The 19,684-nt window shown below is 33.5% G+C and overlaps 1 protein-coding gene across 2 annotated transcripts; it reads right to left on the bottom strand.

The window, feature by feature from the left end:
* Positions 1-489: 489 nt before the first annotated feature.
* On the bottom strand, positions 490-8,718 carry LOC145634655 (nucleotide-sugar uncharacterized transporter 2-like). Of its 2 annotated transcripts, XM_081686059.1 has the most exons (8): positions 8,485-8,718; positions 8,191-8,332; positions 6,392-6,543; positions 6,084-6,289; positions 5,910-6,003; positions 1,926-2,092; positions 1,653-1,823; positions 490-1,171 (listed from the first exon to the last, which is right to left on the bottom strand). In XM_081686059.1, the coding sequence occupies exons 2-8, from the start codon at positions 8,279-8,281 to the stop codon at positions 886-888; spliced, it is 1,167 nt and encodes a 388-aa protein (XP_081542185.1). In that variant the 5' UTR covers positions 8,282-8,332; positions 8,485-8,718; the 3' UTR covers positions 490-885. The 2 variants fall into 2 exon arrangements, with proteins under 2 accessions (XP_081542185.1, XP_081542182.1); XM_081686056.1 differs by lacking the exon at positions 8,485-8,718 and having other exon boundaries at positions 8,191-8,477.
* Between the last annotated feature and the right edge of the window lie 10,966 nt (positions 8,719-19,684).

Here is a 19,684-nt window from a genome sequence, read left to right as displayed (position 1 = left end):
TTAAGTGGAACAATGGATAAGGTTTGGAAAAGAGTTCCTGTGAAAAATATCAGATAGCGAGTTCAGGTGTAATCACAATTCTAATCCACGGTGATGCTATACGAGGTATTTCAGTACAGTGAACACCGGCCATGGAAAAGCCAACCATGTTCTTGAATGAATAATGCAGAGCTTAACAACAGAGAGAAAGATCAGTAATAACCTGCATTAAACTTTTTTTCCTAAAAAAGAGATAGATTTTATGTAGCTGCTGAAACATGCTGGTGTCTGCTGCACATTTAATTTATGCAGTGTCTGTATAGAGCAAATCTTTTCTGACACTGTTTGCATTAGCTCTGATGCAAAATTTTCTTTTTTTTTTACTGTGCAGCAACTAGTAGAGGAGGTGAAGTGTATCAGATCAAAAATCCCGAGCTACAACCATGGGACTAGAAACGAACTTATAAACACAATTTTCCAGAAAGAATGCAAGAGATGAACCTGACAATATTACATAGCAAGGCGAATAATGTTATTGTTTTATTACATTACATGAATGGGGTTACAATCCTCAGACAAATCAGCCTCGCTAAAATAACTCTGCTATTGATGAGAAGGCAACATTAAAAAAACTAGAGCTTCTCGCTAACTAATACAGTAATACACAAAATGAAATATAACTGAGAGAACCAAGGGGTAAAACTGGCTAATCTTACAGAACCATCTCTAAAACCTCAACAAGACAACAACTACATGGGTACATGCACAGGTTCATTTCAGAAAATGCAGTCAAATTGACCGACAAAAAGAGATCTGAAATGAGGAATACAATATATAAGTTAGGAGGTTAGTGAAGGGTGACCACAGTATGTTAGCTTATTCCATATCATGAAGATAAGTCCCGACTCAAACAGATTCTGCTGCATCATTTCCGATGTGAGCATCACCATTTTCTCTGCTAAGTTTAGACTTTGGAGAAGAAAATGATGCTTGTTTAGAGACAGTTTTATTTGAATGCTGCTCTGAATTGTTTAAATTAAGATACGTGTAGACCGACATGCCCATCAAGGCAGTGATTGCTCCACAAATACTGGTTATTCCAGGATTTGACCCAAAAAGAAGGTACCCTCCTATGAGTATAACACATGTCTTGAATTGGCCTAGAACAACATGGGTAATAGCAGAAGTTGCCCTGCACACATTTGATTGGAAAGAAAAATAAAATTAGGCTTAACTTTCAGCTTTCACAAAACAGGTAAAAGTACAATGCAATGGATGCTCTGGATCTTGACGGATTGTATGTACACACTACGACACAAATATTACTTTGAAGGGGGGAGGTGGAGAAGGGGGGGGGGGGGGGGGGAAGGGGGTGAAGAGGCCATAAACCACTTGTATAGGACTATATGTTATTGGAGATGCTCCGTAGCAGGTCATTAGATATAAGAAAATAGTTTAGACAACAGCATCAAAATTTGCTAGAATTTTACATGGGATATTTCATATGTAAACTGCCGAAATATGAAAAGGATTGTTATCCTTCGCTAGAATTTTACATGGGATATTTCATATGTAAACTGCCGAAATATGAAAAGGATTGTTATCCTTCTTTCTCCCTCAATTGAGACCTAATTTGGAAAAAAAATAGAGTACAAAAGATCTCAAATACTTACCCAAGCGCAAGTGCTCCGGACCACTGGAGCAAGAATCCAAGAAGTGCAGACATTAAAATTATAGATGTGTTTCCGAAATCCCATTTAAAAGAAAGGATACCCGGTGGATCTAGCCAAGGCATCATCACTACCAAGAAGAACACTGTAATTGGTGTTGTCTTCCACATTAAACTGCCCAAATAAAAGCCTTCATAAGGAATACATATGACAGCATCTGACAATTATGAAACAAAGAATTTAACTGAGAATTGAAGTCAAATGAACAGAACATACGCCAATGCAGTCCAATTCTCCCGCTGCTGCATACTGGACCACATGATCTTATTCACAGCACTAGGAACTATCCAAGCTAAGGCTATACAAGCACCGAATAAGTGGAACTGTACATCAGTTACAGTAGCAACAGCAACACCAGCGGACACTACAGTAAGAGCAAGAGCCTGAAAAAGATTCTCCCATCAGAAAAACAACTCACAAAAACAGGAAGAAAACAAGCACACTCAAGAGACTACTGAAAGTTGACAGCATACTGGACAGAATTTTTTCATGATACCATGTGTCCAGAGAAACTCAACATTATAACGTAATGTAAAATGTGTACAACTATTCATACAAATTCTCATAAATTAAAGCAGTGTTAATAAGATAGGAAATTAGACATTGAATATCAATAATATAATAAACTCTCCATTTTACATAAATTAAAAACAGATAGAGAATTGTGAGGTTTCATGCTTAAGGTTCACATCTACCAGAAATTGATGCCCCAACCCAAGGCCCAACACTCCCAAGTTAACATTCTACTTTTACCCATTTTTCACCTAGCCTCTTATCCCTTAATCTCCATGTCCTAACTCTGTTAACCTTGGCTTGGAACAGAGGGGATATTTCTTATCCTTTTTCCTTCCGATATGGTATATAATACCCCTATGACAGCAACTGCAGAAAACAGCAAACAATTATGAATGTGAACTGTTGTCCTATTTTGGTATAATATACTTCTTTTTTTTTTTTTGCAACACTTAGACTTATATAATCCACTTTGACTAGCTTTAATGATTTACTAGATTAAAATACCGTGCAATGAACGGTTGTTAAATATTTTTGACAATAATATTACAAAATATAAAGTATATAAAAGATATTTAGAAATATTTCATTTGGATATATATGGAATATGATTGTCAAACTAGAATTTTTCACAAGGTAATGACATGTGTTATGGAAGGATTTGCTTTTAGTATAGTTAATAGATAGCTAAGGAAAGATATATTCATGTGGAATCTTGTGATTATTTATCTCAATTTAACTTTTATTATATTAAATTTGTATAATTTTAACATATTGGTAATTAAGGATATTAACATTAGTGTTTGAAATATTGCATTCGCAAGTGTAAAATGAGAAGAGTTGCAAGTAAAAAAAACAAAGGTCATATCTAAAGATAACTTAAAAAGCTATAAAACATTCTAGATCCAAAAACTACTTTGAATTCAATCCAATATACATATTTCAGTAGCAATCAGTTCTTAAAGATGAATTATAAGATCAACATACCTCTTACTCCCTCCGTTTTTAAATACTTGCTCCATTTCTCCATGCGCGGAGTTTTAGGAGAAATTAGAGAAAGTAATAAAATATGGAGGTAGTGGGGTTGGTGGAAGAATAAAAAATTATTAGAAAGCAAAAATAGTGGAGAGAATTGGAGGAGAGAGAATATATGTTGGGACCACTAGGTGAGAGAAATTGATTAAATATTGTAAAAGCTTTCCAAATAAGGAAACAGAGCAAATATTTAAAAACGGCCGCAAATGGAAAGTGGAGCAAGTATTTAGAAACGGAGGGAGTAATCAAGTTCAACCAAACTAAATTATATGGCACTACCGCACTAGACACCAGTTCTTCACTGATATTGACATCACAATTATGACGAAAAATGATTGATAAACAATAGATGATTTTGCAATTGGACAAATAAAAATGATAGTTAAACAATAACCAAATTTACACAACCACTAAACAATACACTCTTCAATCTATAACTATTACTATAGTAACAACCGCTGAAATCATGTCAAGCTGTGGTAGAAAATTTTCCCGTGTAAAATATATATGTGATGTCAGGGTCGTCTCCGACAATTTAGTGGCCTTGTTCTAACTATTAAAATTGGGCCCTTTAATTTTTAGAGGACTATTTTAAAAGGTTAAAAATATTATTATTATAAAATGACATTTTTTTTTAAGTACGGTACTACAAATTATTATAGAGCTAAAATATTCATATTACTAAGTTTAATAGTAATTGAATAAAACAACAAACAAAAACTTTTAATTTAAAAAGTATCATCCTTCTAATATTTTTTGAAGCAAAATCCTCAATTATATTTTCATAATCAATTTAATTTTGTTTTAGAAATTAAAAAGCAAAGTCAAAGATTTAAGATGAATTTTTAGGTTTTAATTTAGAAACGGTGGTCTTTTACGCGGAAGAGGGTGAATATGTAAGGTTATGATTTTTTATTTTTTTTAAAATTGTGGGCCCTGATTTTCGGGGCCCTGTTACGTGTGTGATAAAAAACATGTCTAAAGACGGGCTTGTGTGATGTCATCACTTTATTTTATATTTTTTTAGTTAAATTTTTTTGTCATCTATTTCAATATTCATTTTTTTCTAATTTGAAAATTTAGTTGATTAAGTAATATCCAAATTTAGTCCAATAACTTTGTAAGTGTGACAATATAACAGATTAAGTTGTCAAAATCGTGCATCGCATGAGATTGATCTAGTGCTTCTACCCCTGTTTGTTTTTTGTCCTACTCACTTTCCATTTTAGTCTGTTCTTTTTAGTTCTAATCAAATTGTTTTATTCTATTATAGGCTTACCATCTTACTCATTCTATACCACAATAATTACACCTTTCCACACACTCTCTATTACATTATTCACCTTTATCTTACACTCACCTGCCTAGACCCAATATTACCTTCTCTCTTACTTTATCTTAGTCACACTCACAATATTCAATATTTCTTAATTTGCGTATCAACAATAATTAACTGAGTTAAACATTGAAGAATGGAGGGAGCATTTCATAAATATAGAAGGAAAAAAGAATGAAGTAATGCCAATAACATCCAAGGAAAATTTCTAACATAAAGGACAATTTCTGAGTTCTTGATGCAAAGCACATTATATTATCTGATAAATAAGATATCGAAGCATGCATAAGACAGCTTAAGATGGGAAAACAAGAGAAATTGAAGTTGAAAGTCAGCAGAGGAGGGGCTGCAAATTGGTGAGTGGCTAGAGGAAAGAAGGTTAAGTAAGCTAGTAGAGGCTCATCAATCAGACCACCTTCCAAGTGGATTCCTATCGATATTCGTTAAGAAAATGAGAGGTCTTTAGCTTAACTCTCAAGATGGCACAGCAATGAGATTCAGCAATTAAATTGAAATAAGCAAGATGAACCAATGCTGAACTGCGTACGCTGGTCTCAATTTCAGCTCAATAAGGCACTGGTTGTAAACTAGATACAGACATTTGCTCTTAATGCGCAGTGATCTCAAGATAAAATTAAGCAAAAAAAACATGATTAGCTCCTTGATTAACTCCATGTTTATAGCATTGTATATATTCTCCCTTTATACTCTCCCCAACCTCAGCCGCTAATATTTTGTTACCTAATTAGCTTTATACTACCAACATTGTAACAGTATACATTAGTAGCATTATTATCAGTAATACATTATCAATTTTTCCTATTCTCTATAAAACAACCCAAATATATCAGCACAAAAATACAAGGCAAATTGCTATCCAGTCTTTTTAAGAAATAAATAGTGGCAAAGTGAGCTGGGAATCCTTTCATGTTCACAGATAGAGAAGAATCTAAGAAATATTTGGATTTGCAATATCTATTCCAAAGTTTTGAGACTTAAAGAACTTTCACAAACAAGTTGATCGGAAAGCCACCCCTTTGCAATCTATTCTAGAACATTACAGCTTCCAACTAATCCAAAAATATAAAGGAAGGATATTCAAAACTCTTATGGGCAATCAATGTAATATGTAACAACTGTTAGAATAACTTCAGAAATCAGAAGCCTAAATATTACAAAATCATATCTAAAATTATCTTAACTTCTTAAGTTGCAAAAGAAAACTTTCTCAGTGGAAGGATGCCTTTCATACTCTACAACTACCTAAATTGTAAATATTATTCAAGGGTCATTGATGAAAAAGAATAAGTGATTACCTTTTGAAAAGAGACCTTTTTCCGCAACAGAATGAACTCTGCAACCACTATCGAAGGGGTCACAGCGATCTTTGCCATCTGATAAAATCCAACACTAAAAGTACAGAAGTTAGAAGGAACATAGGAAGCAGGTAAATAGGTATGGGTTATCCGATAAAAATTTATGTGACTCACCTATTATACTTCAAACTGACATTAGCAAGACCAGTAGAGAGTGACATTACTACACCAAGAGCAAACAAAGAAGATAAACGAGAAGCTTTTGCGGGAGGCGCAGGGAGCATAGATAGAGCATTCAGAATAGCCATTAAAAACCAGCTTACTACATAGTGAATGAATGTAAGAAATATTGGATAATTGAAGCCGACCTTCCCAAGAACCTGTGTAATCCGAATAGCAAAAGATGAAAGATGCAATCAATAAAATGACTAACCAAATATTGCTTAATTAACAAAATGTAAGAGAATATGCCGCGGGAATACCAGCTTGTTCATCAAAATTATACCAACAGACACCAAAAAGTTGAAAGTGAGTGCCACCATTGGCCCACATAGGCGTTGCTGATAGCGCCTCGCACCTTCAGAAGAACGCAACTCATTGAACAAAGAAGACCTTAAATCTTCTAGTGCTTTGCCTAGTAAGGCACAAACAAAGAAGGTAAGTGCACTGTCAGTAAGCCACAAAAACAAAAATAAGAATGTTGTAACAGAGGTAGAAGCAATAGTCAAGGAGCTAGAATGCAATCTAGCCAGTTTACAGTGCAGCAAAAGGGAGTAAGCTGAATGAGGTATGATTTGTTTCTAATTAACAAAGAACAAAATTCTCACTGGTCTAATAGCAATTTTCCACAGAATACATGCACAAACAATCAACTTCATCATAAAATGTGATTATAGTCATTGATAACAGGTTAAATGTAAAGGTGAAACCATGCATTTAATAAAGAAAAACAGATGTTTTACGCAACAAAACTTCAGTAATCAGTACTTGTTTAAAACACAGAAACCCATATAAAACGTCACAAATATATCTTAAAAATAAACTTTTAAATAATTCCAGAAAGTGTCGGAACAAAAAAAAATATCAGGGTGAATACGGAGACAGGTAGTGCAAAGTATCTAAGCTAATTGCTTTCTGATAAGAGAGTCAATCTTTTGTAATGTAAGTAGATTATCCAATGTACTATAACCATTAACACCCCAAGGAGGTACTCGTTAGTTGTTGTTCCCCTTCCAAGGTTCTTATGCGGATCATGCCTTCTGCTCATTGCTTACCCTGAGCTACCCAAATAACATTTCCTACTGCAGTTTAGGCAACAAATGCTAACCTCTGGATCAACAAGTTCCAGCAAAAATTGGTTAAAAAAAGCCCTTTTTCAATAACTAATGCTATGATAAGGAGTATGTAATTGGTGCAAATCCATTATGGGCTTTTATTGTTCAAATATAATGATGTTATAACAGCTGTTCTTCACCTAGCCATGTTTGGATTCAACAATCGTTATAGCTTACTAGCTCATCATATGTGCATTTGAGGCTCCCTTATCGTGAGTCGTGACTCAAAGCAACAGCGTGTTTGAGCCGAAGATTTGACAACAATGGAAGCATTTAGCCAAAAAGGTAATGCTCCTTATTTTGATCCCTTAGATCATCTTACACATCATGCTAGGAAAATCCATAAGAATGACTCTCTACATTATGTAATCATGAACATAATCGAGAATCAGCACAAATAAACATGAAACTCCACTACTGATATTGATTAATACGAAGAACACTATTTGCAATCTTCCATTAATTATACCCTAAGCATAATTAAAGCAATCAAGCCAATCACCAAAACACAATGTTTCACTTTATATCCTTCACTCTTTTTTAAATATAGCAATGATATATGACAATGACTCAAAAAAGATTCAAACTTTGATACTAATTCAAATACTTTCCAAAAATCATAACCAACAGATCCATTGATTAAAAACTTACTTAATTACATTCAAATCAAAACTCAATCTTCCAATCACATTCAACAAAATGCACCAACATTATTCAAATTAATTTTCCACTAACAAAACCACAAATATTAACCCTTTCCAATCAAATGCAACCAAATGCACCAATATCAATCAAATTTTTTTACCCATTTAAACTATTAATCAAATGTATAACCAACTCAAATATTAGCCTTTCCCATCAAATTCAAATGCACCAATATCAATCAAATTTATCACCCAACAAATAATAACCCAATAGCATTAATTAATCAACAAATAAAAATATACCTTTTTCACCGGCATCACTATCTTTACGCTTGAGAATCTTCCTCACATTCTTACTAACAAACAAATTAAACATCTTCCTGCTACAAAGCATCCCCCTTTCTCAAAAACCCACCAATAAAGTTTCAATCTTTTGCTCAAAACCCTTCAAAAAATCAACAAAAAACCAACCCCAAATTAGAAACACTTGAAAAAATTTGAAAGAAAAGAATTTGAATTGGAGGTGGGAAAGTAAGCAAATAGAGAAGAATGAGAGCAGAGGAGAGAGAGTGAAAGAGAAGGGGACACGAGTCTCACAGAACAACAGAGAAAGAAGACAACAAAATAAGGTTGTTGTCTGAAAGAACAAACAACAAAGTGAAGAAAGTGGGGTCATGATTCTTGTTCAGCGTAAGGGGCGGATAGATTGAGGAAACTGTGAGTGAGTGATTGGCATTGCAGTGCTAAGTGCTTGTATTGTACACAAACAAACTTGTCCAAATTTATTTTATCATTAAGGTGATTGTGAATTGTAAGTTACACCCACCGACAGTTGGGACTCTTGGAGAAAGATTTGCTTGTGGGGTTGTTAACTTGTTATGTTATGCTGTTTATCGGCTTTTATGGTTAAACTTTAAAAACTTTTATAGTACGAGTGATCTTGAATGCTTGTAAGTAATTTTAAGAGGAAATTGATTCAAGTTGGATCTTAGTAACTCAAAATGTATTTTAAAAATATTTTACTGGTTTATAATTACGTAAAAGCTAACGAATACCTCGGAGTTGTTGGATAATTTAGCTAAAAGTAGAAAGATTAAATTAAAATGAGCATTAATTGCTCTAATTGACGTATGATTTTGTCATGCTTTTTCAAATTTATACCACTTTTGCTAGTATTTTAAATGCTTATCCAACTTCTAGCAAGATCCTTATAACTATTATTAAAGGTGTACAAAGTCAAAATAATGCATTGGATATTATATTATATAAATGCAGAATTTACTTAGGTGTTGTTTGGTTGATGTGGGTATTTAATTCCCATAGGAATTTATACTTCATGGGAATTTAATTCCTTAATAAAATTCCTAGGAATTTCTAAAGTGTGTTTGGTTGGTAATGAGGGAAATTGAAATTCCCATGAATTGTAGTTTACCAAGGGGAGGGGGGGGGGGGGGGGGCTAGGTAATTTACTTCCCATGTTTCGAGGGAAGTTGAAATTCCCATGAATTCTCACTTCCCTCATTTTTGCTTTTTTAGATCAACCAAACAACTATCCACTTTATCAATTCCCATGAATTTTCAATACCCTTGATGAGTCTATTTTATATATATTTTTATTTCCCGTCCCACGGTCATATTTGTGCTAATTTGAGCTCTGCGGAGCTATTTTATTACTAATATACGTTTTCTAGTGTTTTTGTAAAGTGGATATTATTTTGTAGGAATTTGAAGAATTGTGACAATTCCCGAGCTTATTGAGCCACTGCAAAGACATTGGAGTCGGATCGTATTTTATGACCGAATATTTAAAGCTCAAAATCGTACTAAATAAATTTAGTTCGGTGATTAAGAGCTTGATTAGAGAAGAGAAGGGTCCCAAGTTCTCACAAGCAACACGGACCAAACTAATAAATATCCAAGAAGGCCCAAGTACAAAGCCCAACTCGCTGCTAGCTGATCGAGCCCATTCAGGCGCTCCACTGATGTTTTCTCATTAGTGGGCTTCTTTAATAGTTAAGTCGGTGGGTCTTTTGTATATAAATAGGAGTAGTAGTACGCGATCAGGGAGTTAGTCAGCTTTATTTTTTTGTTTTTAGTCTTAGTTAGATTTCGGTAATTGCACGTCAGTTAGGAACTTCTTAGACTTTGTTCGCTTTTCGTCAAATTCGTTTTTTATGCAAGAGTATTAGTTCACTTCTTTTAGTGGATTATATGGTTGTTTTCTTTAAGTTCTCTTATGATTATTTTCTTAATCTGATATTATTGTTTCTTATATGCTTACTTTAATCGTTTTATTTAATTGTTTTATTAATTGCCTATTAATTTTAATTATGTTTACTTTAATTAGTTTAGTTTTAATTATGCGTGATTAGTTTTCTTTCTAGGGTTTGTGGGGATCCATAAATAATATGAAGGAGTAATTTATTATTATTGATTGTCAATGCTAGATTAATTTCCTATTGATTGATTTAATACTATGCAATTAGATTAGCGCTGGTTTAATTGTATGAGTTACGCAATATTGATTCGAGATTCGAGAAATGAGAATTAATATTAAGGCCTAGTTTCAATAGGCCATTTAATTTATAAATGGTTAAATCGAGATTCGAGAGATGAGATTTAATACCGGTAAATTAACTCTGTGATTGTAATACGTAGCGAAAGCCCTTTATGATCTGATTAATTGATACATTGATGATTGATTTATATGTTTTACCCTGGAGTATTATTTATTGGTGAACCTATGCCCTAGGTCCTTTATTCATTGATTTTCCCCTACTTTTATTTCTCCCTACTCATATTCTTCGTAGTACAATTCCTTTAAACAACAACAATTGGTTACTTTAATAATTTAGATTATAATTAATTAATTAGGAATAGAAAGACCAGTTTTCCTGTGGATTCGACCCTACTTCCCTATCTACTTTAGTTAGAGGACTTAGGTAATTACTTTTGATTAGGTGACTACGACTTTAGCCTGTCAACCCTCATTTTATAATGTCAACCAAACAAGCCCTTAAATGTGTTAAAGACAATATTACCCTTTTTATAATTTCTATTATCCCACCCTAATTTCATTCTTAAAATATATAACTCATTTCCTTCATTTTTCTATGTAAAGTATGGTTTGAATCAAAGAAAGAACGCTTATATACTTGTTGATGAAAGAAAACTTCTATCATTTTTCTTCTACACCACCTATTCCCCATTGATCCAACTGTTCTCAATCCCTATTGATAAAATAACAATAATAATTTAAGCCCTAAAGAAATCTAACACCCTTTCCCCCTGAAGTAATATCAACCCCCGGAAATTAATTCCAGTACCCTTCATCAACCCTCGGAAATTTATTCCGGTACCTTTCATCACCCCCCCCCCCCTCGGGAAAAAAATTCCGGTACCCTATATTATCCCTAACCCGGAGTAATGCTCATGACCCTGATATTAAATTCAGCTGAAAATTTTTGGAAATTTATACCATGAATTGATCTTAAGCCCGTACAATAGTTCGAGTAGGTGTGCATGCTGAAAATTTATTTGTTTGATTATGTTTGCAGATTGAATGTTATGGGTGATTGTATATATTTTTCGTTGATATGTTAAGGCTGATTAGTTTTTTTTTTTTTTTTTTTTTTTTTTTTTGTTTTTTTTTTTTTTGGTGAATGGGGGTGATTAGTTGATTCCATAATTAGGAGTGAAAATGATTTAGATTAAAACAGGTTAAAATTGGAATATAAGTTTTAAATATTTTAAAAATTATTCTGCATTTAGGCAAATTGTTACCTAGTAAAAATATTCAGGTAGTTATGGGCTTATGGTTTCCTTCCGAATTTTTAGAGATTATGGGATCAATTTTCATTACTCGTCCTTGTAGCTCTCTAAACACCAAAAAAAAAAAAAAATGAAGGTGTTGCCACCTCTTTGTTGGATCTGAAGGATGTGAAATAGAAAAATAAAATACAAAAGTTGGGCACCCAAATTTGATGTTGGGTAAGATTTATCGACTTTTCTAACTATAATTTGGTTTAATTGGTTTTCATTTTTTATATTAACTAGCTGTAACAATTTTAATTTCATATATTTCAAATCAAATCCAACATTAGAATTAATTATTAGGTACATATAAGAAGCGGAGAACACCATATTTATATAAGAATGGTTAATGATATATGATAGGTTTCATCAAAGTGGAGTGCTAATTTTAAGAAGCTACATAATGAAAGGTAAAGCTTTGAATTTGAGGCATAGAAATATGTATTTTACATGAGATGTTAGCCATGTTACCTATACAATCAAGGGAAAAATTAGTCACTGTTAGGAGAGGAGTTTACTTTACTTGATCAAAAAGGATCTTGTTATTCTATCAAGTGACAAATAATTTTGATATAGAGCAAATACTAGATACTTCATATTTAATAGTTGTAACACCTTAACCTAATTTCTATGATAAGCATAATTTAAATCTTTTACAAGGACTTTATGTATGCAGTTATGTAGATATCATCATATCATACATCCATACCAGGTAACAATAATGATTCTCTTTATTTTCAATGTACTACTATATATACTCGATATTGATCAGCAAATTTTGAGGACAAAATTGCATGAGCAACTTCCTTCATTGGAAGAGGAATTTGATAATTAATTTCAAATCAGATTGAAAAGATGATGTCTCATAATATGGGACTAATGTTGAATGTCATTTAGGGTAACATACAAATTTTTAGTAAAACAAATATGAGGCAACCCAGGTTAATAACCGTGCTAAACTTGGGCCGTTTATAACAGGGCATTTTTGTCCATTCAGCTTCAAAAGTAAGGGTTAAAATGTCCAAGGCAAAATTGATACTTAAGTGCTGTTATGTTTGACGTTACCTTGTCTTGCTTAACCATGGTTACTTGCTGTTACACCAACCAAACAACCCCGACTTTAATTACGCGACACGTGTCTTTGTCTTCTTCAACGTGACTAGTGCTTTTTCACTCCCTCACTCCCATTATTTTCCTGTTCTTCTACCGAGCCAAAACTTGAATCCTACTGCATGTAATTAATCGGATTAAAATTTGCATTTCTCATTTACTGGTTGAGTTGCGAATCTCGTGGATTTTGTGTCGTATGCTGTTGTTCGTCGATCTGGGATATTGCGATGGAATTATGTAAATCCATAGGTACGTGTTTGTGTTGCTGGTTATCTTCAATACAATATGTAATTGCCGATAAAGTAAGTGTAATTTTTATTTACTCCAATTTGTTTGCGTTTTCAATTTGAATGTACCTATAATTTGCATATGAGAGAGATGAAAATTAAGGGTTTTATAGTTGTTTGCTCCTGGGTATATTCAATACAATACGTAATTGCCGATAAAGTATGTGTAATTTCTAATTTACTCCACTTTGTTTGCGTTTTCAATTTGAATTGGCTTACGATTTGCATATGAGACGGAAATTAGGGGTTTTATTACTGTTTGGTGCTTGGTATATTCAATACAATACGTAATTGCGGTTAAAGTATGTGTAATTTATGATTTACTCCAATTTGTCTGTGTTTTCTATTTGAATTGGGTTTTTGAAATGAAAATTGGTTAGCTGTTTAGTGAAGAGTGTTGTATTTCATGTAAATGTAGGCAAAACATTGCAGAATAAATGTCAAAGAGGAAATTGGAGCTAAAGGTATGATTTCTAATCTACTTTATGTTTGTATCTTGTAATTCATGTGGTGATGAACAAATGGGTACTGATTGAGCCGCTGTCGCTGATTGAGCCGCTGTCAGGTCGAAAAGGAAATTGGGAGAGAAGGTATGATATTTTCATACAAGTTCAGATACTTATGTTCGTAATTGAATGATTGACATTGGTTGCATTGTTACAAAATGGAAACAGGATATAGTGTGGGGGGTCAAGTGAATAAAAAACAGAAGCACTGTGTAGGCGTCGCTCGAAGTGCGCCTACGTTAAAGCATGTGGTGAATATGCTTGGCACTCATAGGAAGTGGGAATTGACATAATACGATTAGGGACAAGGAAAGTAGGGAGCCGCCAACAAGTTTTTAAGGAACTTGTAAACCGTTCACGGATCATAAAAGGCAACCACGATTAAGGGACAACGATAGGCAACAACGATTGACCCGTGAAGGTTACACCCCATTCATAATCCATGAGATTACTAACTCCATATGGTTTGGAACCACGAAAGGAGGATCGGGGATGATGGTACGAAGTGAATCATGGAGTCACATTTGCCCGTATTGGCCTCTACTCGATTCTTATAGTGAAAAGTGATTCCTGCGATCTCAAAGGCATGCAAACAAAGATTCAATTTGCTCCAAACTATTATTATGCTAAATTGGTTTAATATTAATGCAACATATAATTCTAAAATATTTGTGATCACTTGATTAAACAACAAGATTAAAAAGGATCCTAAACCGGTTGTCCAAATTATCTTATTAGGCGTGATTTTCAATTACATATTCCCTTTAAACATGCAATATGGTGATCAATAAAAAAATATAATTATCATTAATATTGGAAGCAATTCAACAATAATAGTGTTAGTCAAATCAAATATAAATAAATCTAATCATGATACTAGCAATATAAAAATAAAATAAGAGTAATTAAATTAATTAATTACTCACATTCCGCGCTTTCCTTTAAATTGCTACATCATGAATAAACTGTTAGTAACTTCAATAAAAATATAAAGTAAATGGAAATTAAATTAAATTAAAAGTAGAGTTGATTTGGTCCAAACCCTCAGTTATTTGTACCTTTCACGCCTTGGTTTAAGGACGGAACCTCGGGTTAAGTATAGACTCCTTGGAGTGCTTAGGGGAATTACATGGAAGAATAAGGAGGCTAGAAATTAGGTTAAAGAGGGAGAAGAGAATGATTTTTGGTGTAAGGTGCGAGAGAATGATTATTGGTGTAATTAGAAATATAGATTTAAGGCTTAGAATATGAGAGAGAGAAAGAAGAGAATGATTTGATGATCAAGATTGTTGATGATTGAAAAAGGGTGATATGACCTCTATTTACAAAGAAAAAAGAAGGCCGAAGAATCAAGAAAAAGATAAGAATTCGAATCGGATAAAACTCTTGCTATAGACAGCAGTTTTTGCGGGTTTTGTTTTTATCATATCTTTTGATCTAGAAATCGGAATAAGATAAATAAGATATCGTTGGAAAGATCTTGAAGTATAATTTCTAACCCAATTAGAAGCAGATTAAAATATTTTGTAGAATAAAAGATATGGCCGAAATAGTGGGACAATGTCAGTTTTGGATAGAGTTTTTTTATTTAATTCATATCTTTTTCGTTATAGCTCGGATTAGATATTATAATATATCATTGGAAATATAATTTCAAGGGATATCCGACCATATAAATTTTGGATAAAAAATATGAGGCACGAAAATAATATCTGTCTATCTTTCAACATCTTTCAATTCGGATAGAAATAGGACTTTCAAAAAAAGGAGTTTTATTCAATTTTAAACTCTTTAATTTTATCTTTTCAAAAAGGATAATTAAGATCTTTTAAAAACTTATTGAAGTTTCTAATTAATCCTAATTGGTTTATGAATGGGATTAAATAATTTGGACCCTCCTCATGATCATTTGGTCGTAGGTAAGGTAGGCATAGGTTCGGTTTGGGCTCAGTTTAATATTTTGGTCATAACTTATTCGTTATAACTCGGATTTGGGCTTATAATATATCGTTGGAAAGCTCTTTTAAAGCTCCATCCAACTATTAAATCATTGGACCCAGATTATGGACCAAAATAAATTGGATTAAACGTTACACTGTCCCCTGCTTATGTTCAGATACATTCTAACAGCAAAATCCATATGAAATCATAGCAAAAGAAACCAACAATTCACATCTACAATAAAGCACCAAACAGTTCCTTTAATGAATCAAACTGACAAACTGTATCTGCATGATGTTTACATTAAGAATCTAGAAAAAGAACGAACATCAAAGTCACAAACACAATGAAACTTTTACAATAGTCTCTAAGGTCACATAACTCGGACATTCCGAGGAATGGAAGCAGTACAACAATTGTCCTGGCCTAATATCACAACAAAAGAAATCAAACAATGTTCTAAGAAATGTTTATTACAGTACTCTCTAATTGGTTTATTCTGAAAATTTCAAGTGGCTAACAGCTTGTAAGTTGATAGAAGCCATGCTTATGTACCTGTTAATCGCCTTTGGATTTTTTTAGAGGATTCACTAAGCTCTCGACATAAGTATCTGCATAACGTATTCGATTATCAACAATCCTTCCACAATTCTCCATCTGCTGGCTTTTAATGCTATAAGACATCAGATTCGATTCACGAAAATCCAAACGCAGAGCGAACAATTTACCAGACTGTTCATCATAAGTAACCCTTGCACCTATTCCAAAATTCTTCAGTTCATTGAAGGTACATGCATCCAAACTCGAATTTTTGGTATCGGACAGTTGCCATCGGTTTTGGGGCACGCGCTCCCCATCATCCTCTCTCATTATCCATACGTCGGTTCTCTCAGCAGTAAAACAAAACACTGCTAAACATTTGCCAAAAATAAACAGAAACTTCTTCATTCGCCGGCTCTCAGCAGGCAATTCAACACATCGAAATTCCTCTCTTCCAAAATCAAAGGAAAGAACATGGGTGTTTTCGAACAGGTCATCTACATCTCTCACCAACCAATGCGCAGCCCCTTGACAGAAATGAGGCTGATGCAAATCACGCAATAGTATATCCCTATACATAATTGCATCATTCATCTGAACATTCTTGGTCTTCCAACAACGATCATTACATGAATAAACCTTGATCTCTGACGACAATTCGTCTAATTTGGAAGACTTTACTCTAAATCCAATCACCTTGTAATATTTAGTGGAAGAAATAAACCCCAAAACAAACATGTCAATGGGTAAGACAGGCAGCAGACAAGGAGGAAGATCCAAAGATTTATTAACATAGGGGTTATATAACCTCAAATTTGGAATCAATGTAGGTTTATAATCATTATCTTGGAGCAAAAACAAACCATTTAAGGTTTCCCAAACCCTGCAATCTTTACCTATAGTAGTAATTTGGGCAATTTCTTCAAGCCTGAAGTTAACAACTCTGATTACTTGATCAGTCCATCCCAGGTGTCCAATTCTCTTTCAATTAGTACTAAGCGATTCTTGTAAGAATTCTCGTTGAAATGTTGAAAGTGTTCTGTAATGAAAGCAGGGGAATCGATTATTGTACGCCAAGATTTGCAGACGCCTCGTAATCGAAGAAGTGTATTCACCGGCAGCTTCTGAAATACCACCTTCCATATGTCTTCCGGCAACGCGTCACCGGGTTGGGTTTTCATTTTCTTGGTTTGCATTATAACGAGGGAGTTGGAAGAAAAGGGTCGTTGTGAAGAGAAAGAAGATGAGAGATTTGCTTGAGTTTTAGAGTGTTTGTGTAATCTAATTAAGAGATTAATGTAAAAAGAGAAAGAAGATGAGAGATTTGCTTGAGTTTTAGAGTGTTTGTGTAATCTAATTAAGAGATTAATGTAAATGAGTAAATGATTTGTGGGGTTTTTATGAGAGAAGCTCCAAATGTTAAGGGGCGGGAAAACTAACTACCAACTAACTGAAACAAAATTAACTAACGTTATCCCAAAAAAAAAAAAAAATAAAAAAAAAAAGCACTCATAAAATTAATTAACCCATTCACTGTAAGGAGAGGTAGTGCTCCCTAGTTTATTGGAACGAAATCATCTTTGTGTTGTTTGAAGACTCATATAATCTAACTCGACTTAGAATTGATTCAAAAATCAAATAATATATTGTGTCTTGAAGATAAAATTGGAAAAGATTCTAGAAAATGACTGAAATCGAAGAATCTGAAACTAAATTGGTCAAATCCAACTCAAAATTGACCGGACTTTTTGAGTTACAAAATTATAAATTGACGTTTCAAAAATTCCCACAATATTATCTTGTAAAAATGGTAAGTAGAGGTAAAAAAAAGAGTAGTATTCTGACAGGTCATCAAATGATAGATTGTTCAAAATCTTGGTTGTTCAATAAAATTAACTAAAGGATCATATGATAGAAAAAAGATAGATTGCACCACTTGAGCATAATACAGGTGAGAAGAAGATGAATACATAACAAGGCTTTCCTCAAGGGCTGGGTTTTCGCGTGTCTGGAGTATGATAAGGTTAACCAACACAATAGCATAGGACAGTACATAAAAGAAATGATGCAGTCCTGGTCAATAGCCCGCAAAGGTCAATAATCTAGTGCATGCAGGTAATGAAAACTAACTACAGGAACATTTTTATGTAATATGGAAACAGTGAGTGAGTTAAAATTGAAGCGGGTAATAGAGTTCTGACATTAAAAGGATTAAAAAAAAAGAAAAAACATGCTCCTCATATTAAATGAAGAGCATGACATGTCTGAGAGACATCTTTGATGAAATTGTTGCATCAAGAGAAACAAATTACAAATCTGTACATCAATCCTCTATCCTCAGCTTGAGACGTTGCTTTAGTGAATGACAACAAAAGTGGCAGCCTATTTACAAAACAAATATAGCACAATATCAGCAGGCATCACTTTGTCATAGCAGATAAAAGAGAATCACTTCTTATAACGAAATATCCACTTTGCTGTAGATCTCCTACTATGCTCTTTGGTTCTGCATCTTAAACTTTACTCTTTGTACATTTGATTTTCCCAAATATGCTCTAAATTAGTTAACATAAATGATGGTTAGTCATTCTGTTAACATATTTCAAAGATACAATCTCGCCTAAACTAGTAACACTTAAATCATGTAGTCAGAAATACATTAAAAAAAAAAAAAGTACCCCTGATTTCGAGAAAAACAAATCTTGGAAAATATTTCAAGACTAGTGTCTTGTCAAGTTGTCGCAGCTTAATTTGCTTGGTTTAATGGTTTACCATACATTATAGTAAGTTAATGATGGATGCCATAGTCAAGATACACTGTCCCCTGCTTATGTCAAGATACATTCTAACAGCAACAAACGAGACCAATGCTTGGGGACCAGTAAAGATGAACTGTTGAACGAAATCCAGCATACTGCTACTAGCACTACTACTAGCTCATTAGTTTGGACTGATTTTATTCACAGGTATTGCAGGGACTTTTATAGTATGCACTTGAGCAATGAAGCAACCAGCAAGATAGGGCTTTGCTTGGCATATTGCTTAATATATGGCTTTTTTTAATGTTCTGTTAAATATAAATGTTTGAATACCATTAGGATATAGGGTGTTTATGAGAGAAGCCAGTTCAGTTTTTTAATACACCGGTAGCATTTATACATTCATAGGTAACGACATTTGGACAATAATACATTGGTATTGTTATGCACATAACTGAATCGGGAAACTTCTAAACAATATCTGCTGTTGACATTGTACAAACAAGTCTTTATGGAGCATTATGGATGGTCCCTTCTACATCAACTATGGCTTCTGATTACTGCACACTATTAGAACTACTGTGTGGACAGATACCGGTCATACATTTTTATCATAGTCAAGTCATTCAAGACTCCAAACAGATTTTTTTTTACCCTCCATTTTCTAATGTAAACATTTCCACCTCATTGCATTTACTTCATCCCAGGTCTACTTTTTTTGTTAGGGATCAGATGCAGTTTTTGTTTAATTAACCATTTTACTTTAAAAAAAATTTGCGTTTCAGTTATTCTTGCGTGCTGTCCAGTTTGTAAGTCCCTTGCTGGTTGCTTCATTTCTCAA

This window comes from Chenopodium album, chromosome 6 (assembly GCF_948465745.1).
Source record: "Chenopodium album chromosome 6, dcCheAlbu1.1, whole genome shotgun sequence".
NCBI lineage: Eukaryota > Viridiplantae > Streptophyta > Magnoliopsida > Caryophyllales > Amaranthaceae > Chenopodium > Chenopodium album.
The sequence above is the reverse complement of the archived record's forward strand: the minus strand, read 5'-3'. Positions and strand labels throughout refer to the sequence as shown.

Coding starts and splice junctions, on each gene's coding strand:
- LOC145634655 (XM_081686059.1), bottom strand. CDS start 8,281: ATGCTTTGTAGCAGGAAGATGTTTAATTTGTTTGTTAGTAAGAATGTG. Junction 6,004..6,083: donor GTCAGTTTGAAGTATAATAG/GTGAGTCACATA, acceptor CTGTACTTTTAG/TGTTGGATTTTATCAGATGG. Junction 1,824..1,925: donor GAGAATTGGACTGCATTGGC/GTATGTTCTGTT, acceptor TTATTTGGGCAG/TTTAATGTGGAAGACAACAC.